This window comes from Xenopus tropicalis, chromosome 5 (genome assembly GCF_000004195.4).
Source record: "Xenopus tropicalis strain Nigerian chromosome 5, UCB_Xtro_10.0, whole genome shotgun sequence".
Lineage (NCBI taxonomy): Eukaryota > Metazoa > Chordata > Amphibia > Anura > Pipidae > Xenopus > Xenopus tropicalis.
The window spans coordinates 34,059,362-34,084,210 of NC_030681.2; the positions used below are offsets into that span (position 1 = coordinate 34,059,362).

Below are 24,849 nucleotides of genomic sequence, written 5' to 3' on the forward strand. Positions count from 1 at the left end.
TGGCACACAAGCTGTTTCGTTTTAGTTCAATAGTTGCATGTTGCCTCTCTCCTCTTTTGGCTCTCTCCCCAGCTTCATAGCTGATTACAATGCTGGCTTTGGACATGCCCGTGGCTGATGTTGAGTCAGTTACGTTCGTTGCTTCTAAACACCAAGTTCCTTCAAAGTATTTAGCAGAAGCTCTGTGATGCCTTGTGTAATTAATCCAGTTTTTCTTCATTATAATAATATTGCAAAATGGCTTGTTGTGTTAGCCTGTAACAAACAGCCAATAACTATAAAGTAATGGGTCCAGCAACTGCGGCGAATGTAAATTCTTGCCAAAAAAGCAAATTAGTTCTAAGTGACAGAGCATTTAGAAACATTTGCAAATAGAAATATTTCTTTCATTTTATTGCAACTAGATCATACATGGCCCTATACTTTTGGTCTCTGTGAGGTGGCCCTACAGTGACCTTATTTTCCAACCAGTAATCCCATAGGCCAACCTGATGGATTCCGTACAAGTGGCTATACTTGTTTGGTTGCCTTTCTGTTGTTCGGCCTCAATGATTGGAACAGTTGTATGCTGTGGTTCCTGATCTATCAATACACTATAAACTGGCAGATTAAATTTTCCACCATGTCTGATCAGCAAAACCTGATCTATCAATACACTATAAACTAGCAGATAAAATTTTCCACTGTGTCTGGTCAACGAAACCTGATCCATCAATACACCATACACTGGCGGATGAATTATTCCACCATGACTGATCAATAAGTGATCAAGATTTCTGGAGCAAAAATATTGGTTAGGATTGTTGCCTCATTAAACACCTACTTGATAGATGAACCCCACTATTTGCTTCTTCTTAAAGATCATCTAGAAATGAAAGTAAAATAATAGGGAATTTGTATCAGTGATCTGCAGTGTTTGCTGTACCTGCATTGACTTTGCTTGTACCTATGTACCAGCATGTGTGAATGTTGTGACTTGATTACCCCATTTAGCACAGATTATTGACAAAAGTAGCTTTAGAACAGATACACATGTGCTATAGTGCTCTGGATTACAGTGGTAGAGTCACTTCTGGGTTTTGCATCTGAAAGATATGAAGGCAGGGTAGGCCAGGGTTTATTTTCAGCAGAGTCCTGCAGGGTTACTGACCTACTTGCTTCTATCAGCTCATTAGGCTGTTGACTTTTCTATAGACAATTTAATGTAAGTGACCCAGTTCCTTTAAAGTCAGGGGAACTTGCTCCCCCATATATGCAGTGTAATATTAGTATCATAGGTCGACTTATTAACCTATATCTAAATAAATATGCAATGGGAGTTTATGACATATCCCATTTGCAGGAAAATGACCCTATCACTACTTATTTCACTTTAAAATGGGAATCTTAAAATTTAGCCTTTATGTGAATGTGAGTGTAAATTCTATGTGCTTTGGGGAAAATTACATGAAAATGAATTTGTTAGATGCTATAACAGTAAAGTATATTACTTCTGTAATGCAATATGATATTATAAATTAGTCTAAAGCTCTTGGAATTCTATGAGCTACAATTTATATGCATCTATATCCGAAAGTGCATGGTTCCACATTGTGATGGCCAACCATCATAATGTGCGAATGGCTGGATTATGACACTGTAGTGGACTAGTTATAGTTGTATTTGTGGTGGTAGTTTAGGCAAACTGTATGTTCATGAAGATTGGCCACAAAACCAATTTGGGTACCCAGATATTGCTGGATCTCAGCTTCCAGTATTTCCAACATGCAGTCAACGTTTTAAAGCATGTTGAAAGCTGAAGATCCACAACATCAGGAGACCCATATTCAAGAAACATAATGGGGCCAGTGTTGAAGACAAAGTGGTAAAACGTATTCCTAGTAGACACTTTCATGCAATTTGATCAGATCAGATATTAGAGCAAAGTCAGCGTGGCTTCGGCCACCCACATGCAAGATCCAGTTATTGTTACTCTAAAAATATCTATGTGTGAATGAAGCCTAAGAAGGAGAAATGATCTTATACTGGATTATCCATGAACACAGGTTATGTTTATTATAGCTGTACCTTATAGCAGCCATTCAGCATACTGGTCCCGCCTAATGAAAGCAGTCATCCAATTGGTTGCTTTTATATTAAGGGCTGAGCAAACTGTTAAATGGTATGCCTTAGTAATTTGGTTACAGTGTCTAGTTTTTTTTTTAACACCAATCTTGAGCTCCTCTGTTTTTCTCATTTGTATAAAAAAGTTAATGGTTAATTTTCAGTGTTTTATTTAGTTAAATTAGCCAATTGACAATAAAATCAAATGTATTTAAATGGCAACTTAAAAACAAGTAAATAAATGCATTTTCTCTGTGCTAAAATAGAAGTAGTTTCTTTCCAACCTACATCAATTCAATTTGGCAAAGTGTAAAACAATTACACTGAAATCTCAAGGCAGTGACAAAGCTTGTGCTGTGTGGTTTCTACCCCTAATTTCAGCTGTATTGTAAATATTTAAACATGACTGAAGAGAAATGTCTATGAGGGTAGATGTTAGCTCCTCTACTTGGGTTCATTTCAGCAAGGTTGTATTCGCCAATCTGGCTACTTTTCACATTTCACATTAGGCAAATGTTTAAAACCTAATTTCAGTGTCTATTATCTAATCTTGTAGAGAGATTTATCCAAGAGCAGGATACATTTAATGAGATTAAAATGCATTGCAAAGTAAATTACAGGTCAAGCCAGAAGTTTATTATATAGCCGAGCGCAATTGTATTGTAAGTAGACTTTAATTTGTAATACTGATATATATTTTGCTATGATTAATCAGGGCTCATAGGATTTGGTTTTAGCCAGTCAGTGTTTGCTTTCTTGTGAAAATGGTCCAGAACTGTAGTTTATTTCTCACATATTGGATGGTGGTTTGTTATTTAACAGTGGCTGTAGAGGGATTCTTTTTTAATACCGGTGCTGCAGTCATCCATAAAATCATTTTAGCAGTAGCATATAGAGTGTTATCTCTATCTATAGCTCAAGGGGACTGATCTGTCCTTAATGTATTCATCCATTTATGAACCCACTTAAAATGGTAGGAATAGTATTTTGTGAGTAGACACATGTTGACTATCCCTGCAGTAACTTAAATTTAGAAGTCCATATCCCTCCTTTACTAATCCCAGCACTTCCTCCAAGTGACCCAACTGATTGGCTGATCCGTTTGACAGATCCACATTTGTGGCCAAAGTGTGCTAATATCTGGTGATCATCAAATGACACAATCAGGTGACTTTATGAAAAGGACAACTGTTGCAGCTTGTCAGGACCTTGCTGTACTTGTCCTTGCTGAAAAAGGAGACTGGATAAGACATCATACTTTTTATGACATTCATCCATATTAAAGCCAGTGCATGGCTGTAGGCTTGGTAGCTTGTCTTGTATTTGTTTGCCTTTCATCGTCCTTTCTGCACACTAATTGTAACACTGGATAATTCTGAAAATTGATACCTCAATACTATATCCTGGTGTCTTTGGTATAATGAGCTTATCTTCCAGTGCCTCCAGCATCAAAACAAGATTGTAACTACTACGAGGCAATGACTGAGGCGGATGTCACATGACAATGGTAGCGGGAACCCCCAAACAAGAGGTGCCATGAGATCCCTTCCTGATATTGCATCTGCCAGCATGTTTCCCACTTATTGGATTGTTTTTCACACTTCTAATTACATTCGCCTTACCATTGTCAGTGCAGCTTTTATAAGGCAACTACAATTTAGATGATTAAACTTAGTTAATTCGGGTTACTACAACAACAGTGCTTAAAATCTTCATTAGTAAATGAGCTCTACTGACTTTTGGGTGCATTATATATATTTCCAGTTTCACAGCTCGCGATCGGATATAATTTACACCTATAGTATATATACATTGTATTAGAATACTACAGTAAAGAATCATACAATGTTTTTATGGTTGATATATTTTCTAGCCAAAATCATCATTTTTGTTTATGGAAATATCTTTTAATTGTTCTTTAAGTTATATACCTTCCTTTAAATAAAGGCTATGCACCTCTTCCACTTTACTTTCTAATCCTTAGTTTTCTGGCAGCAAACATAAATCATTTCCTGTGCCAAATGTGGCACTTTCCAATGTCAGATACTTTGCACACTGAATGCACAGAAAACGTGACTTGATCGGGGCTCTTGTCCCAGAGTTCTTGGCTGGTAGCCAGTAGTTTGAATCACTAGACCATATATTTCAGTTTCTTTCCTATCTCTGTTGAAGGCGTAACAAGAAGCACACATTGAGCCACCTAATAAAGTGATCGTATTAATAGAATATGGGAATTTTTTTTATTTTGCTGAATAAAATATTTTATTCACCCTTATATTGGCTATGCATCTTATCAAGACAGCCACTTGCCTACAGCTTCTGTTCACCTTATTTTGACACTGGCACACAAACCGTTTCCTATTAATGGATGGTGTTCCATGTGATCCAGATAAGAAAACTAGGTCTTCTCTATCTGTATCTAAAATACAAAGGACACAAAGTGAAAAATATCCATGGGAACAAGTGGATCCCGTCTGCGTAATATCACCTGTGCTTTTTTTTTATGTGTAACTTGGGAGGTATACACTTTATCTGTTTGTTTCTCAGCGCATAAATAATTACATTGTAGGCTATATAGATATAGGACTTTTGCCTTAATGACAATGTGGCTTATTTACTACACTGAGGACATTTTCTGCATGAAAAACAAAATGTCTACTTATATTAGTAATTCCCAGCTATTTATCATAACCATTGCTACTATGCTACAAAACGTCATTAGGTCTTGCCAGCCCCATTGGTTTGAACTGTATGCATATATGTGTGTAAGCGGAGGGTATTTATGTTATAACTTACATAACTTATTGCTTGTACTTTTGGGTGCATATTTTTCAAACACTTTTCTACAAATCTCCTCCCAAAAAGTGAAAACTACTCTCCATATGAGAAAAAATGGCCGGGGCAAGAGTAAGTTTAATTTAAAGGCTAAGAGGCTGTTTACTATAGTTTCCTGTAAGACTAGGGAGGGAGTGACCAATAAATGTTTTTTTTTTTGTGTGTGTGTGTCAAATATAGCAGTAAACAAATCAAAAGTTTAAGTGATTTCATTTTGCTTAATTGTTCTTTCTTTTTTTTTGTAGGTAAAGATGAGCCCAGCAGCTACACCTGTACAACGTGTAAACAGCCATTCTCAAGTGCATGGTTTCTCTTGCAACATGCCCAGAACACCCACGGCTTCAGAATCTATCTGGAAAGTGAACATGGCAGCCCACTTACACCCAGGGTAGGCATTCCATCAGGACTGGGTGCAGAATGTCCTTCACAGCCACCACTCCATGGGATTCATATTGCAGACAATAATCCCTTTAACCTATTGAGAATTCCTGGATCTGTGTCAAGAGAGGCTTCTGGTCTTACAGAGGGTCGTTTCCCACCAACACCCCCTTTATTTAGCCCCCCTCCAAGGCATCATTTGGATCCTCACCGTATAGAACGCTTGGGTGCAGAAGAAATGGCCCTTCCAACACATCACCCGAGTGCCTTTGACAGGGTGCTGCGACTTAACCCCCTGGCTATGGAGCCACCAGCTATGGATTTTTCCAGGAGACTTAGAGAGTTAGCTGGAAACACTGGTTCCAGTCCTCCTTTGTCACCCAATCGGCCCAGCCCTATGCAAAGGTTAATGCAGCCATTCCCGTCAGGCAACAAACCACCATTTTTGGCAACACCGCCTCTTCCTTCTCTTCAGTCAGTTCCTCCTCCTTCCCAACCTCCTGTTAAATCCAAGTCCTGTGAGTTTTGTGGAAAAACATTTAAATTTCAGAGCAATCTAGTAGTACATCGCAGAAGTCACACGGGAGAAAAACCATACAAATGCAACCTGTGTGATCATGCATGTACTCAAGCCAGCAAACTGAAACGCCATATGAAAACACACATACATAAATCTTCCCCCATGACAGTCAAGTCAGATGATGGTCTTTCCACAGCAAGTTCTCCTGAACCTGGAACCAGTGATTTACTTGGCAGTGCAAGTAGTGTCCTAAAGTCTGTGGTAGCCAAATTTAAAAGTGAAAATGATTCAAATTTGATACCTGAGAATGGTGACGAAGAAGAGGAGGAGGAGGAAGAAGAAGAGGAGGAGGAGGAAGAGGAAGAGGAGGAGGAAGACTTAACAGAAACAGACAGTAGGCCTGATTATAGTTTTGGCCTTAACCTTGAAGCAGCTCGTCACCACGAAAATAACGCCAGATCGATCGAGGAGAGATCTATGCCTGAAGTCATGCAAAGCATGGGTCTTGGAATGCATCACTTTAGTGATGCTTTTCATCAGGTATTGATGGAAAAGCATAAAAGAGGGCATTTATCTGAACCAGAAGTGCAAAGAGACACTTGCGATGAAGATTCAGTGGCAGGAGAATCTGATCGCATTGAAAGTGGCACAGTCAATGGGAGGGGGTGTTCCCCAGGTGAATCTGCTTCAGGAGGCTTATCAAAAAAATTACTTCTTGGTAGCCCAAGCTCTTTGAGTCCTTTTTCTAAACGCATAAAACTTGAGAAGGAATTTGATCTACCTGCGTCAGCTATGCCTAACACAGAAAATGTTTACTCCCAATGGCTTGCTGGCTATGCCGCTTCCAGGCAGCTAAAAGAGCCATTCCTAACTTTTGGGGACTCCAGACAATCGCCTTTTGCCTCCTCCTCAGAACATTCATCTGAAAATGGCAGTTTACGCTTCTCCACACCTCCAGGAGAAATGGATGGAGGAATATCAGGCCGTAGTGGTACAGGAAGTGGTGGAAGCACTCCTCATATTAGCGGGCCCGGGCCTGGAAGGCCCAGTTCAAAAGAGGGCAAGCGCAGTGATACTTGTGAGTACTGTGGAAAAATCTTCAAGAACTGTAGTAACCTCACTGTTCACAGGAGAAGCCACACAGGTGAAAGGCCATATAAGTGTGAGCTTTGCAACTACGCCTGCGCGCAGAGTAGCAAACTTACCCGGCACATGAAAACACATGGTCAGGTGGGAAAGGACGTTTACAAATGTGAAATTTGTCAGATGCCTTTTAGCGTGTACAGTACCCTGGAGAAACACATGAAAAAATGGCACAGTGACCGAGTGTTGAATAATGATATAAAAACTGAATAGAGGTATATCGATAACCCCCTGTAGATTTTTTTCTAGTCCCATGTGATAAAAAGTAATGAAAGCTAAGGATACAAGACAGTGCTTGTCAATAGCACACCTTTTTTTATTTTTTAATACTTTCTTTTATTTTTTTGTTGTTCTCATCGTTTAAATGCATGTTCTTTATTGGGGCAATACTATTGCATTTTACGCAAACTTTGAGCCTTTCTCTTGTGCAATAATTTACATGTCGTGTATGTTGATTTTTTTTTATTTTTTTGGTTTTTTTTTATAGACAGCATGTATGATATGTTATAGCTATTTTCAATTGTCCCTGAATTAGTTTGCAAAGCAAAAATATTTTGCTGTTTCCAGTTCCGTTCAGAGAAGTGACCATGCTGCATAAATTCTGTAATACATATCATGTACAGTTTTGTTTTGTGATGTGCACAGGGAACATCTTTTCAGATCCTCTGGGGACTGGGAATCCTAGTGCTGCAAAATGCCAGAGGAGCTTCATCATCTTCATGCTAGGGGTTACCTGTAGTGGTTAGAACACAACAAAGGAGAAAAAAAGGCCTTGGCGTCAAGACAAAAAAAAAAAAAAGTAAATCTGTACTATCATTTGGTTAAAATAACAGTATCTGAGTGCCTTCATTCTGAGTTGAAACCATATAAATGGTTCTTCCTATGTGTCAATGAACTTGTAGCTGAATTCCACATTAAAATATAGAGGACTCCATGGTATAGCAAATATTAATGATATATTGTATTTCTTATAACAGAGGCTACCTAAAGTATGATCCAGTAAGTCTTAGTTAATCATCATTTTCCTTGATATTTATTTAATGATTAGTAAGCTTAGTTACTCCTGCTGATTTGATTCCTTCATTTCAATTTGCTCAATGTTACCGCAATTGAAGTCCACATTTAAGCTAATTTAGACTATAATAACAAGGCACTTCATTTTTATAGCAATGTAGTGACTTTTGTATGTAGCTGGAAAAAAAACAAAAATGAAAGTAAAAGTAAATTATTGTTAATTTATATGGTTGTCTAGCTGACAATCGCTTGTTTATTAAAATGTTTATTAAAATGTTTATTAAACATTGTAAAAAAAGGCAATGCGGCACAAGACTTTCCGGCAAGAAAATGAAATAAGCTAGTATCGTTACAATGATGATTAACTATGAACTTGAGGCTCACCGTTAACCCTTATATCAAAAAGCAAACAAAAAACAACGAAGAATAAAGCAATTCACTAGAGGGCAATTTCTATAATGACATTAAATGTTTATATTCCCCCAACAGTTTTTGCTTTGCACTGTCTTTTATTATCATGGCAGAAAAAAAACAAAAAAAATAAACCCATACACCCATTTCTCTCTTTTTTAACCCTTTCAGCATCAGGGCCATTGTAGAACAATACATAAGAAACCCCCCTGTGATTCTCAAAGGGTTTAGCTGCTATGTGCCCTGGTTTAGTGTTCAGATAGCACTTGACTCTTCCACCATTGTCTGCACCAGTTCTTTAATCAAAGGTGCAGAGGTTGAGTATAAAGTAATAAAGCTCAGATACATTTAAAATGCACTGTACAATTTTCCCTGTTTACAAATCTTTATATAGATATATATATAAGGGAAATGTTGCAAATATTCAAAACATTTGGATATAAATATAGATACATTGACACATGAATAGAATTCTATATATATATATATACATACATGCATGTGTATATATATAACGTATACAGCTATTTACTTGACTTACCATATATACATAAACATGTACAATGCTGTGAATGGAAACAGACCACATGTACTTTAAAATAATGATTGCTTTGGCCTTTACAGTGCAAAGGTGTTTTTTTTTCTTTTGTACAATATAATTTTAAAATTTAAATGTGGAGTTGATTTTTTTTTAAAAATAAAGTCATCACTTTTATTACGGGGAACTGTATTTAGGACTCCATTGTCTTGGTGATGTACAAGACTTATTATTCATTGCAATTAAAATGGTAGAGGAATTCTTTGCCTTGGATATAAACTTGTCTCTTTCAGGTTGTATAAAATTGTGTGTTGGGGAAAAGTTTTCAGATTATATAGTACTTAAATATAGGAAAATGCACACCCATGTTGATTCCTATGCTAAAACACACTTATGGTCTCTCTTTTTTCTGTACTTCTAGACCGGGATTTGAATTTAATGTTCACTTAGTGTAGGAACTATAGTATTTATATTAAAGTTTGTATTTTTAACAGTCTCTCATTCTTTTAAAGAGGTAACAATTTACCTTTTTTTAAATTGAAAATTTTTTTTTGGTAGTGAAATAAAAACACACCGGCTGCCACAGTATATAAATATATATATTTTTTTTTTAATTTGGCAGGATAATATAGCTCAAATTATTTGTATGTTTTACAGCAAAAATAAAAAAAATAAAGTGTGACATTGTACAGTAAAGAAGCCATATAATGGCTGAGTTGAGGAAAAACTTATTAGAATGTCATGCAGTGGGCTGAACATATCCTTTATTTGAATTCTTTTCTCTGGCTGCCATACTGTATGCAGTACTGCAAGCTAATGACGTTGGTTTCTTCTGTAGTGTGCTTTATTTCTTTTTTTTCTCATCACCTACATTCCAGCATCTAAACCTCATATGCAGTAAAAAGAAAGAAACACACATTTTGAGTTTATTTTCATTGCCAAAAAATTAAATATGGTGCTTTATATTTAGAATGGGGAAAAATCATATGCAAGGCATATTGAGATGAAATATGGCATAAGTCAATACGCTTTTCGTAACTGGCAATGTACAATATTTTGTTATTGGCCTTTTCTATTCCTGTAACGAGAAAAAAAAAAAAGCTGTTTGTCGTAACTTGAAATTTTATCTTTTACTATGGGAGTCACTATTTATTATTGGTTATGTGCTTTTGTTTAAAACCGAGGCACATTTGGACATTTTTTTAAATGTTTTTCCTTGAAATTTATTTTATTTCTTATTGTTTTTCTTTGAATTTTTTTATGACCAAAGGTCATACAAACCTGGCTTTTATGGTATTTGTTTCTGGTCTTTGTTAATTTCTATTGGATAAACCACTGTCTGTGTTTTTGGCAGTTGTCTGCATTATCCTGTTCATATACCCATTTTGTCCCTTTATTGAAAAAATAAAAAAAAATAAGTACACAGTATAAGCCTCTTGTGCCCTTATTTGTCATATTTCAAATTTGTTACAAAATTCCTACGTTAAAATCCTAAAGAGAGGATTTGACCTATACATATTATTATTATTGTTTATAAATAAACGTAGTATTAAGGAAAGTGCCTAGATGGAAGGAAGGGTCAGAAATGGTTCCTCCCACATACGTTTTGGAAACCTGATTACATTCAGTATGTAGATCACAAATGGTAAATTGATCTAAAACTGGCAAATTGATTTTTTGAATGCACAAAAGAGAAATAACAGCAATCGAAAGAACAAGCTAAAATAAAGCATGAATTTAAAACCCCTTCTGCTGAAAGAGATCTTTTCTGCATTGCTGTGAAATGCGTTGAAACCGCTTTGCAACCTCAATGCTTTAGTAGCAAACTCACAACATCAACTACATTTCACTTGCTTCTCTTCTTTTGCTCATAAGTACGCCTCCTGAACATCCCTGGTTATTCGTCTACATTACATTCTAATCCTTTATCAAACCAGTGTCTGTTTATTTTGTTATTCATCCCCCAATCTGTACATATTTTAGCATTTGTATGGCTTCTGGGCATATTATGTAACTATGAGTTGGTGGTTTTGTTGTTGTGAAGTTAGTTTTACATAAGGAGAGTTTGGAAATGTGCCTCACTGTAAAAATATGTTTTGTCCTCTCTTTTTATGGCTAATGGTTTGTGACCTGCTTTTTCCCCATGTCTTTACGAGAATACTCTTTTTATTTACTAAGAGTGTGATTTGTATCCCTTTTTTCTAGGGGGAAAATACAGCATCATTAAATCTAAGGACAGAACAATCAAATATATATGGCAAGAAGTCTGAAAAGATATGCAAAAGTGTTAACAAATATGCATACCAATATGGGCAGAAATAATTAACACATCTAGCTTTGGAGGAGAAGATGAAGAAAGAAAAGAAGAACATGCTGATATGAACAGGCCAGATAACTGTAAATGCAGAAAAGTACTTCAACCTGGGCTCTTTGTATAAAAGGTTTAGCTAAATAGCCTTGGCCAATGTACCAGGCAGGAATGCTCAAAGCACACTGCTCTCTCCATCATTCTGTACTCTATTGCTGATGCCCAAGGAATATGTTTTGGGATTTAACTTACTGTTGTTTTATTGAAGGCGGCCAGTATTTTAGGATTTACAGATTTCATCAAGATCTTCAGAAAACAAAACGAGCTCCAAAGGCAGTTCATTTGCATCCGCACCTCTTAAAAAGTATTCAGTACATTTTAGGCAACATAGATCCAGGTTTCTCAAACTTGAAATTAGGACTTCAAATCTATGCTGGACTTGTAGAACACAAAATAAATGAAGGAAGCAGAACAGAATTTTGTAGCATCTTCCCTTAAGTAGAAAACATTAGTGCAGAAGATAAAATACAGCACTGCCTCAATAATTGGAGCTTTACAATTAGTCAACAAGAACAAAACTTACAAATCATACCTTGTACTCTGAGTTCTAAAGAAAAAAAAATAGTAATACAAAGTGTGACATTTTTTAACAGTGTGATAAATTAATGGTGTTATAAAAACCATGAACCATCGAGGCCTTTTCAAGTTTGTTAGAATTCTGCACCAGATTTATATGGCATCCATAATGTGTTCTTAAGCTGCTGTACAGTTCCATGCAAGCATGACCTAGTGTCCAGAGAAACTTTTATAAATATATTTCTATGTTGAAAAATGTGAAAGTGGAAAAAAAATGATGTGGTTAACATTAACTGTTCATTGTTAGATTTCAAGGCCTACCATCGAAACTATGTCTATAATACACTCTTTGCTCTTAATGCAAATACAGCATCAAATACCTAGTGAATTTAATTTGAAAAAAACCACTGGGTTAAAAAAATACAATTTTTTTTTTGTTTAGCTACATATTCTCCATTTATGTTACTCTGAGTCGCAATAAATCCAGAGAGATCCAGTATTAGTGCCTGAAGTTCTGCATATATTGCTTGCATTATGGGATATACAGGTGGAGCTTCTCCTAGTGCAGTTTGTACAGAATACGATATTGTAAGTTAAGAAAAGAAACCTGCCAGTTATTAAGTTATTTGTTACCCATTTTGGGTGAATTTAATGTGATGTAAACTGTTGTTATATACTGAAAATATATTCCAGGAATCATTGTTGAAAATACATTATGCATTTGCCTTTAAAAAGGTTGCAATTTTAAATTTAAAATGGACACAATAAACTGTAAAAAAAAATATAGGTCTGATTTTTTCTGAAATCACAAAAATGTATGAGTAACCATTTTGGGAGAAAATGATGATCAACCCATAGTAAAAATCTAAACGTATGCAGGAGCAGAAAGTTCTGTTCAGAGTTCTGTATGCTTTGATTAAAGCAGATTCCATAAACATACTCTTTAACAAGGAATGAGTTAATAAAATGGTAAGCAATTTTTCTTCAAAACTTTGAAAGGGAGTCCTATTTCAAATACAGATGTCTGGTGAACCTCAAAGGGTAACCCGTGACCTCATCTTTCAATTTTTCTGTGTGCATGGCAGAGCCAATTTAAACATATGCTGACTTTACCCCATCAGTGCTGGAGAAAGGTAATGGTCATTGTTTAAAAAAAAAAATCCTTCAGTTTTTGGTCTTACAGTGCAACAATTCCTGAAATAAAACAGAAAAGCAGCGGACTCTAGGTTGAGTGCATCATGGGACCCTCATTCAAAAAACAACTTTACCGAAACCCAACCGGCTGAATTGATCGTTTTAGAGTCATTTTCCAGATGCAGTGTTTGAGATCCATAGCAAACTACTGTATTCCACACACTTCTGACAGAAATTTCGCTATGATGATCTGTTTCATGCATTCATCCATAGACCATCTGTTGGTATACGCTGGTTATTATGCTCTTTGAAGTCGACCATTGGAATTTCATATTTTACTCAAGTTTAAAGACTAAAAGGGGGAACTCTTGCAAATTCTTTGAATGTTTGTACACAGACCATAAATTACAAAAATCACAGGTCAGGTTACTTTCAAAATGTAACTGAAACAAGGAGGCTCTCCATACCTTAAACGCAGTGTTCTTGTACAAAATCATGTACACAATTCACAGCCTCATCTCAATCATCAGAAAATGTCTTTGTGGAAAAATAGAAATGAGCAAATTAGTTCTTCAAATTATATGTTGTTGCTATTTGTTTGAATGTTAAGTTGATATATAGAATTTCCAAATCTAACAATGTGCGCAGGTTTTGTTTACTAAATCTTATTCTTAAAACTACTATAAATACAAAAGGAAACTGCCTAGTGATGTGCGGGTCAGACAAAACTCGAACCCGACTCTAATGTGCAAAATCTTAACCCACACCCAACCCTAACCTGCAGAATGTTGCCATTGTAGGACCTGCATCCAACTCATATCCACGCTTTTCTACTCTGTATGCTACTTCTGCATGTTCCTTAGGTTCCAAGACAGTAAAATGTCAGGACCAGAGGTGTACTTCCCCAACCTAAACCTGCAATGGTTGCCTGAATTACATGCCTAACCCACCTGACATAACACACATCACTATAACCGAGGTCAGCGTGGTGTTCATCATCCAATCGTTTCAGGGTATTTTTTGTTAAAATAACTTATAGACCTGATGGCATGACAATTTAAATACTATTTTTTTTTTGTGTTTGTATGCTTTTATTAAAGCGGCACTATGACGGTTTGATGATGTGCCTACAATGTATATTTTTATTCTGGAATAGATAAGAAATCCTTTGATACAATTTATTTATATACAGTATAATATAGAGTTGTGCATAAGTTGTGGGCAGCCAAATAGATGCATTATTAAACCCTGTATTTGTTATTACAGTAACCAACCCTTTCTCATTAGATAAAGCTAATCTACTCCTATGCACTCTTCCACTCCTACCAAGAGTGCAGCAAACACATTGGGAACTGATTGTCACAATCCAAAATTATCCAATCTATTTAGCCATGAAAAGTGTTGTAAATGACTCCAGTGTTTTTTCTGTGGCTAACATGGCATATCTGTAATTATCTATAGGTAAGTATGTAAGCTTGAATATTGCCCCTCCTACCTTGCCCAACAATTATGATTATATATTTTCATTACAAATGTTTTCCGAGAATGGCTGCATTGTATGAGAATTACACACCTCAGGGAGCCCAACACTGTCTGTCAAATATATCACTTTTTTAACAAGCGGTACAAAGTTGTATTTACTGCCACTGTTTGGCAAGATTCATATTACTGAAATAATAATATTCCTAGGTAGCTAGCAAAAGTAAAATCCTTGTTCGGCAGGGTTCAACAGAGACTGTCTGGCCAATGTCTGTAGAAACTGACAGATGACAGTTAAAGGAGAGGCAAACTCTAAATACAAATTTTACTATAAATGCTGTGTTTTATATTCTTTATGCACCATCCTAAGGGTTCAACATCTCTATACCAGTAATGATTCAGAGAGTTGTGCACAGGCGCTCCCCATCTTGAATTCTGTTTGGAGTGTCAGTGACACTGCACATGCTCAGTGGGCAGCTGCTGAGAAGCTAAGCTTAGGGGTTATTGCAAACCATCAAGCAGAAAATGAGGTTCACCTGTCATAAAAGCTTGCTTCTAAGCTGAGAAAATGAGAATCTGAATTAATTACTAATCGGCTTTGTATCATAATTTATATTCTATATATACAGTATATTGTGAGTGGGTCCCTAAGCTCAGTAACTGACAGCAGCACAGAGCATGTGCAGGGAATCAGCAGAAAAGAAGATGGGGGGCTACTGGGGCATCTTTGGGGGCACAGATCTTCCCTGCTAAAGGGCTGTGATTGCCTTGGGCTGGTACAGAAGCCCAAAACTTCTTTGTTAAGCTTTAATTATCCATTTAAATGTAGGTTGCTGATAAAACTTAACACAGGCTAAAGTCTGCTGCACACTGAAACCTAATGGTGTTGCAGTCTGTTTTAGTGCAAAGTCCTTGCACAATGAATCCTTCTCACTGCTTCAAAATGCAAGCATAAATGATATGCAGTGTAAAATATAAAAGAAGTAGAGCTTTAGGTAATAGAAAACCAGGGTAGGGTTATTTTATATGTCTTATTCTTTTAGTGATCATTTATTAAATGAGATGCAGAGTTGCTCCACCTTGAAAATTTATGGGCAAGATACCAAAGGTTGCATTCAGTCGGGAACAGTTTGGCCGCTTTCATTTAATGCTTGCTGAGTGCTGCAAGGAACCCAAGAATGACTGGGTGATTTACACACCTGACAGTTACAGGTTTTTTTCTGTTTTTCATTCAAAGGCTCTAGACTGGCCTTGTGCTGGGGCAGGCCTTCTGCGTCAGAATGTCTCGCACATAGTTCACCATACACACACTAAAAGTAGCTAATTGCTTGGTGAATTTCCTTAAATGCTTTCACAGAGACTGTATGTTTAGTTGCAAAAGTACAGGTAAGCAACAAAAATGGAGATACCATTTTTAAAAGGATTGTTAGCAATTGCTGTTTTGTAAGTAGCCAATTCCCAATTAACCATTTGCAAATAACTGTGCTTTAGAAACACAATCTAATAGAAAGCTCAGTAAAGCACAAATCTCAGTATATGGAGCAGACAATAAACAAGTCCAAGTTGAGGCAGAGGTCTGGGCAGGCAGCAATCAAAAACTCATTCCTTCAGAACAGGCCAAAGGTCAGGTCAGGGCAGGCAGAAAATGACCAGAGTCAAATATCAGGCCAAGGGTCAAAACTTGGGTTCAGAAAATGGGGGCAAGAGTAGGAACAGAACCTGTAGGAGTCAGTAACAGAAACTGGAGCAAGAACACAAAACAGGCAGCTTGGTCAATGCAATAAGCTAAATGATCCAACACAAGGTACTGGCGGCGGCAGGTTTAAATAGCCCTTTAATTAGACTATTGCCTGCAGCTGGATTGAGGGTGTGGGCCAGGGAATTCAGATAGGAAAAACAGTCATTTACATAACCTGCCAGGCCCCAAACACACTGCTTCCTGTAGCTCACTCCGAAGGTGCAGCACACACACCAGCTCCCCAATTCTAAACCAGGGTGTTCCTAACAAGGATTCCTTTATTGTGCAAGTGTTCTATCATTAGAGGGCACAAAATTGCACTCCTTGAGACCCATTAACAAAGTACTTGCACTCGTACCATGGAAGTTGCTAGGGGTAGTTAATGCCTGCCTTTGCAATCGATAAGTACAGACGTCAGTTGGGCTTAAAGACCTCCATGCTGCCTGTTCTGTATGCAGTGCTGAATGAAGGTGATTACTCAATAACATTGTTTATGTATTTTTATATACCTTGTAGGAGTGCCACAGTTGTTATGAACTATAGATCCCATAATTTCACAATGGATATAATCTGCTCTAAAATACTGGTAAATGTAATTACTGATTTTTTTCTGGACCATAAGTTTGGCTATCTGCTCTAAGCGAAAAGGACATTAAACCATGAGTCTTTGAAGAGCATCCTGAACCTTTTTCCCACAGAGAAACTCGCCATATGTTTTTGTTTGCTTGTGGAGAACCAGATAAAAAACATACATGATTATTTTTCACTATAATGTTTTCTTTGCGCTCCCTTAGAGCAGTGGTTTCTGCACTGTAACATGACCATATTATACCTCTCTAAGGAGAGCTTGATGGTCTGTCTTTCATGGAAGGAAATGTATCAATAGGTTTTGTTTAGAAACCATATGAAGGCAGATTTATTGGGTATGTATTATGTTATGTGAACATTTCTACCTGTTGAGTTGGCTCTCAGAAAATAAGATCTATGTATGCTATTGTCCATATCTAGGTGGTTCCTGAGTCCTATTTTTTGCCAGACCATGATGATAATTATATTTTTTTTGGTATAGGAAAAATAATATTAAAGCAATTGAGTTCTTGGCTGCTTGCAGATGTCAGTGTTACCCAGGACCAGAAGTAGGGGTAAGTAACAACTCACCATTCCCATGACAACTAGTCTGTGTCTGCCACTTACACTATAGAAACTCCTACTGAGCACTGCAAGGCAGCAGTTCTAACCAGGGAGCTACCATGCCCCTTGTAGCTTGTTTTGTAATGACTGTGAAATATAAGTCAATAAAATGCAACACATTATCATCACTGCATTGCTGACAGCTCCAAAAATCAGCTAAAAGAGGATTTGAGCTAATTTCACACCAGATCTGTTTAAAGCTGCTCTGTCCCTCCAGAACCAAGCAAAGAACACAAGTGTGGAGGGATGGGGGGTATGCCCTTTGACTAGAACTGGACCTTGTCATACAACTGCACATGACAACATTGGTTTTGCTAAGCTGCTATACAAACTCCTTGTAGTGAACTGAATACATTTTTTAAAATCTTTTATATATTGTTCAACTGTGGCCAACCTGCGGGACATCATTAGTAGATCCTAGGACTTCCCACAAAATTCTCCTGTGTTGACCCAACTAACTTTATTTATTATGTAGGGTAAAAAAAATCTGTTGTAAAATGTTTAGGAGAGAACCATGAACACATTAACTTGATTTTTTGTTTGAATTTATGTTCCAGGAGACAGGCTGGCCAGCTCTCTTGTTTCCTAACAACCTCCCTTTTGTAGATTGTTCCCTCATAGGGATGTCCTGTGCAGAAAATCAGATAAATCTGTAACACAATGAAGAAGAGACATCTATTGGCCCATTTGTACAGAATAAAACATGCCAATAGTAAATAACAGTAAATGCTGTCAGCATCTCAAGTAGAAATTATCTAGGTCTTTATATTTGTCACAGGAGCTCCTCATCCTAGATTTTGTTAGTAGTGTCAGTGACAGTGCACATGCTCAGTGCGCTCTGGGCAGCTGTTGAGAAGCTAAGCTTAGGGGTCATTGCTAAGCAGAAAATAAGGCTGTCTGTCACATAAGCTGATACTGGGGCTGATTATTATATTCAGATGCTAATTGCACTGGTTACTGAGCTGCCATGTAATGTGAATCTGAATTTATTACTAACCAGCCTTATATTGTGACATTTATATTCTACACAGTATATTGTGAGTGGGCCCCTAAGCTCAGTAAATGACAGCAGCACAGAGCATGTGCAGGGAATCAGCAGAAAAGAAGATGGGGGGGCTACTGGGGCAACTTTGGGGGCACAGATCTTCCCTGCTAAAGGGCTGTGGGTGCCTTGGGCTGGTACAGAAGCCCAAAACATAATGTACAGCATTTCTACCCTACTTCTTAAGCTTGGTTGCAATGTAACAATGCATGCTCAGTTACAGGAGAAAATTCAGTGGTGCAAGATGGCACTCTTTAACTCCATCACACTAATCTGCTAGTTCTTGATAGTAGGGATGCACCGAATCCAGCCTTTTTTTTGAAGGATTCTGTTTTGGGCAAACCGAATCCTAATTAGCATAGATTAGCATATGCTAATTAACACTTGCAAGCGTTAAATGGTGGGGGGGGGGGAAAATTTCGCTGCGCGTGGCAATTTTTAATTACCCACCCTTCTGCAGAATCCGTCAGGGTGGGTTTGGGGTTCGGCTGAACCCAAAAAAGTGGGTTCAGTGCATCCCTACTTAATAGACAAGGTAAAGGGGACAGATTTCAAGGGCCAAACTGATGCAGTTTGCATGGGAGGAAGGCTCTCTAGAAATGCTACCATTTATCTGAGTCTTTCGTTCTCCTTGAAACGATTCTGTTTCGGGACAAAGGTTTTTGGGCATAGAAATATACAAATAATTGGTGTCACACACTGAAAGTGCACGGTGGGAAAATACTTTGCTGTGTCAAAAACTAGAATCAGGCAAATCTTTTATCTGTCCAGAATGAATCATGATTAGCTATAGGAGTAATATATTCTGGCAAGATGCACATTAATAATATTGTTTCATGCCTGGAGTATGATTTATACATTATATCCCTCGGTGGAACAGGCAGGCGTCATGAAAATATTTTCATTTCAAATGAACCAACAGGATCACACATCCTGTTGGAACTTCTTGCAAAAGTTAAGACAAATAAAATCTTTTTTTTTTTTAATCCAACGTTCCTTCACATTGCACGCCGCTAACCCAAATAGCCAGTGGCAGAAGAAGCTTCTTCAGCAAAGAAATACCTCTCTTTATTATCAAGGCTGCAGAACATTGCTTTTCTTCAAAAGTGGCAGCGTATATTTTCTTTTCATTTTAACTTTTCACTCAAATTTTCTGCTTATGATTTCTAGCTCCGTTGACACAGAAAATTTTCCTAGGAAGTGATTATACCACACCAGTATGGCAGTAAGTTCACTTAATAATAGGGATGCACCAAAGCCATTATTTTTGGGTTCAAAAGATTCGGTTGAATACTGAACGTGTTTCACGTGTGCTTTAAAATTTTTCTTACTTCTGTGTTCATGAAACCACGTGATTTTAAATATTCAGTTCAGCCAGACACTTGGATTCAGTCGAATCCTGCTGAAAAAGGCCAAATCTTCGCTGAATCCCAAACAGAATCCTGGATTCGGTGCACCCCTATGTAATAACAAAGAACTAATGCAGTGTGCTAAGCAAGATTCAAAGGGTCATTTAACAAAAATGTTGCTCTTGCTGATGCCATTCATTAAAGGTACTTGGGTCCAAACACGCTCACAGGTGGAAGTAGAATCATGTTTAGGTGCAGTTTGACAGCTGGAGGGGAACACTTAGGTCAGCACTTGTTGTGCTAAGCAGCATTGCATCTGTCCTGCCTCTTCTGCTGAATTGTGTACCTAAACACAATACATACTGGTTTTCCTTAACATTACGTCTCTTTCCTTGTATTTACAGTATGTAATGTGCAAAAAGATATAGGAAAACTTGGAGAGAGCAAAGCACAAACAATGTTGGATGGAGGTGAAAGTCACACATTTTGCTTGTTGGCCCAACACAGATGTGAACAAAGGATCAAAGTGAATAGCAGGACTATAGCCTCATAAGCAGCAGACAGCTAGGATTGTGATTGGTTGGCTTGTATGCATAATTAATAAGCAGTGACAGTAGCAATATGGTAGAGAAATAGAAAAGTTTGAAACGTTAGAGCCCCAAAACTAAAGCTACTAAATAACGGTAATGCCTTAGCAAAATGTCTCCCTTTGCTGCATATTTAAAAAAGACATGAAAAAAATATATTCCCTTTAGTATGTCTTTAAGAGAAAAAAAAATATCTCTCATCAGCGTTTAGTGGAACAGGTTGGTACAGGTTCTGCAAACAGACTATTATTTACCTTCATATATTGTTTTCTTATGAGTGGAGGCTGGCATGTTGCCACCAAAATAGTTATTACTCTGAAAATGCATATTCAGTCAGTATAATGTCCTTTAAATGATGACTGGCCTTAAACTCATCTGATGCAGCCAGGTTTTTTTTTACATTTATTCAATGCCTTAAGCCTAATTAAAACCATTCCCATTTATCATGAAAATTGTCCCCAAGGGCAGCAGTGGTAAAAAGTGATAGCACATACTGTGTACAAAGTTACTCACTGCACAGCAACCGCAGCAACTCCATTGGTACCGCAGTCACTATCTGCAGCAAATGGGGGCCTGAAAAAAAAAATATTGGAACCCCTTTCAGTAAATTATATTACACTCATTTGTTTATTTAAAGTGCCAATGTAATCTGCAGTGCTGTACATAAGGGCACATAGTAACTCTTACATTAGATAATGAGACCTCTGCTCACAAGGCTTACAGTCTATGGGGATAAGTGAGACATATGAAAATAAGCTTATGAAAGTTATGTAATATGTAGCTGTGGGAGTAGTATATGCTGGAGAAATATTCCCAGTGACTAAGGAGATAATAGGTCAGCAGAATGCAGGCCTGAACTGGCAATCTGTGGGTTCTGGCAAATGCCAGAGGGGCTGCTGTAAGATGTCATTGACACTCACTCTTTATTGGGTCTGTGTGTACTTGAAATACAAGGGCATCTTTTGAATCCCAGTCTGGGCCTGGCAGAATGTGATGTGTAGAAGCTGATATGTTATGGGATGTGATGGCTTGAGTAAAGGACACGTTATAAGGTAAGTGTGAAAGCTTCATGGAAGAGATAAGTTTTAATTATTTTAAATTATATTAAATGTACTGCCCATGTAGGAAGGGCTCCTGGCAAAGCTACAGATTACCTGGAATGCTGCAAAAGGTCAGCATATTGGGGCATATTGAGGTAGGAGAGAATGGAACGGCCCATGGTCATGCACACATATATGTCCCTATCATTCCTTGCTAAAAAAAAAACCCTGGACTGTTATGGGTATGGGTATGATTATCTAGAATGCTCAAGACCTGGAGTTTAAGGAAAAGGATCTTCCTGTAATTTAAATAACCATACCATAATCTTCTAAAAATCATTCATTAAATAAACCCAATAGGATTGTTTTGTCACCTATATAGATTCATGCAGCTTAGTTACCATCAAGTACAATGTACTGTTTTATTATTACAGAGAAAATGATACACATTTTTAAGAATTAGAATTATTTGATTAAAATGGACTCTATGGGAGATGGCCTTCCCGTGAATCAGACGTGACTCTGAGCTTTCTGCATAACATATTTCTGGATAATGGATCCCATACCTGTACCAGAACAGTCACAGCAGCCATATGATGTTGTGATCAAGCATTTACCCTACTGCCTCAGTACTGAGCATTGGCACAGTGCCCTTAGTGACTCAAGCATATGCCAAGTCAGTGCTTGCCATTTCTCACATGCAGGAATACAATCAACAAAAGGGGAGTACTTTACCCTATGGTGCGTAGAGCATATGGCTAGCGTTAATCATGCACATGACACTATCACTTTAGGTCAATGACCAGGGGTTTTCCAGATAAAGGTGTTTTCTCTAATTTGAAGCACCAATGGGGTTGTTTTACCACTATGGCTCTTTTGCCAATTTGCCATTATAGCTTTATGCAGCTCAGTTACCATTAACTACAAGCTACTGTTTTATTATTACAGAGAAAAAAGAAATGAGTAAAAACTGAGAAATTGTTTATATTGGGCACTAGAGCTTGGTGAATATCGGGGTTTCCAGTGATAGAACTTTTACTTAATTGGTGCTCTTATTTTAGAGTCTAGCCCTATGCCTAGCAATTGTAAATGACCCATCTGACTCTCAAAATGAATTTATAAAATAATGCTCTCCCAAAACACAAATATTCATAAAACAACAGATCCACAGCAACAATAAGAGCCCTTCACATAATAGCAGGGAAATGCACGCAATGTTTGTTTCGATTACCAAGAGTAATACATCTGTGGAATTTTTACCTTGCACACATGTCACGTCAGTCTGCAAATGACCCCTCTAAGCTCCAATCATTTCTGGTGGATAGACTGGAGAACAAAATGGAAAAGTAACCCCTGTGCCACTCCTGTCCTTGGTTTTGATAGACCAAGAATTCTGTTATGATATAAAAAAGAACACAGTGTTTGCTAAGGTAGGAAGTTGTTAAAGGTGCGGGCAGTGGCACAGTTGTTTATTATATATATCAACCTGATGGGTGAAACATATCATTATTAGTATAGTATTATTAAAACATAATTATAGCTAAACACAATTTTGATGTAATTGTACTGTAATTAAATATAAATGTGCCAGATAGTCTGGCTTGCCCGAGGCGTAAACCCAGCATTGCCCATTAAATCAATCAGGTTTGCAGGCAAATGGACTGTATAACCAAGCTCAGCGCCCCTGAGAGCTGTAGGTGTATGGTTTCTCCTTTGCAAAAATGCACTGAAAATTAGTTCTCTGATACTTTGAAATCTCATTGGTCAGATGGACAGGCATGTGATTGTGGGGTAAACAGAAGCTCACGCCTTAGAAAATCCCAAGGTACATGCTCTGCTGAGTATGGGATGTGCTCTCTAACTAGTCAGGTCTATGATAGATGAAACATAGGGGCCTATTAATTGTAGGGGCCCATTTATTAAACCATGATTTTTTTGAGAAAATTTATAGAACTTTTCGCACAATAATTTTATTAAAATTCCATGACTTTTTCATGGTTTTCGTTAACCTCCACAAAAAAGTTGTATTTTTTGCAAAGACTACGACCATTTTGGAATTCATTCAAGCTTTGGTATCGTGGCTATCTTTTGGCCAGGTTGGAGCTGTAGAGTGCCAGTGAGTCCTATGGGAGGCTTCCGAAATCATACATTGAAGGTTTCAAAGCCAGAAAGGTTTTCGTGCCGTTTCCGAATGTTCAGATCCAAAAATGTTATGACTTTCAGAACACAACCATAATATTTTCATACAACCGATAAAAGACTTTTGGTGACATTTTCGAACATCAAAAGTTATTGTGATTACTCCGAATTTTTTCCAGTCGTGATTTTAACCACCAAAAAATCGTGGTTTAGTGAATGGGCCCCTTACTGTGTAAAATGAAATTCGACAAAACAGTAAAAAAAGCAGTGTAAAATAAATGGAGGTGCTTACCGTTCAAATGGCAGATTTTACGCTGTTATTATTATTATACATTATATTATTTTTATACGTAACATGTAAAAGTTTATGCCGATTTTACCCTGTGTTAAGCCTTGTGATGTGTGGAGAATTTTGTTGCCATTTTTTACACAGCGACATTGCATTATGCCTGTATCCGATGAAATGGAATTGGCCAGACTGAATGGTGGGCCCTTGCAGATTGTTGATGGGCGCCCAAGGTTTCTCAATAAAAAATATTTTTTGACCTGCTCCTGGGTGAGTGGCTGGTCCTGAGTCTAAATGCATAAAGAACAAACAAACAAATCAACATCTTTATATAGAAAATAGCTTTGTAAATAACATTTATGTAAATGTATTAATGCACCTTTTATAGTGATACTGACACTAAAAAACTACTCTTCAAAATATTAATGTACATAAAGAGCTACTTATGGATCATGTTGATCGTTATTCACTGTAAGTAATTATTACTTGAAGTTCCTACACCTGACTGTTTTGCCAGCCTGACTGTCCCTTCTCAGCCTGTCAGTTACAGCTTCTAATGCTAACAGACTCCTGCTGCACAAATATGGCAGCCCCCTCATAGAGGAACATGGGGGATTATATAGGTAATGTAAAAGCATCAGGAAGTACTTTTATGCAAAATTATAAATAGCATGCAAAGACAATGTTATGATAGATGTAAAAAAAGGTTTAACTTCTGTTGTCAGTATCTCTTTAAATCTCTGTTATTTTTTCTACAGTTGGAATCAGGTTAAAATGCACTTATATTTCAGTGTCACCCACTGTAACTTGCAGCACTAAATACCCAACTATTTGTGTCAGTAAGTTACCTTCCCATTTAGATTGTAAGCTCTATGGGGCAGGGGCCTCCATCCTCTTGTCTCTTTGATTCCTAACTTATAGCAACTGTAACTTGTATTTATGATCATACTTTGTATTTATTGTAATAACTCCCTGTTGCATTAATTTCTTGTTCTACTGTACAGTACTGCGTACATAATTAACACTTTATAAATAAAG

At 37.3% G+C, this 24,849-nt stretch overlaps 1 protein-coding gene across 6 annotated transcripts in view; it reads left to right on the plus strand.

The window, feature by feature from the left end:
* The window catches only part of bcl11a (BCL11A, BAF complex component), a 91,909-nt gene extending 79,313 nt beyond the window's left edge, over positions 1–12,596 (plus strand). For 2 of the 6 annotated variants that reach the window (XM_031901808.1, XM_031901809.1), the window contains exon 3: positions 5,184–10,370. In XM_031901808.1, the coding sequence (XP_031757668.1) occupies positions 5,184–7,192 (2,009 nt within the window). In that variant the 3' untranslated portion in view covers positions 7,193–10,370. 6 annotated transcript variants of the gene reach the window in all.
* The last annotated feature ends 12,253 nt before the right edge of the window (positions 12,597–24,849 follow it).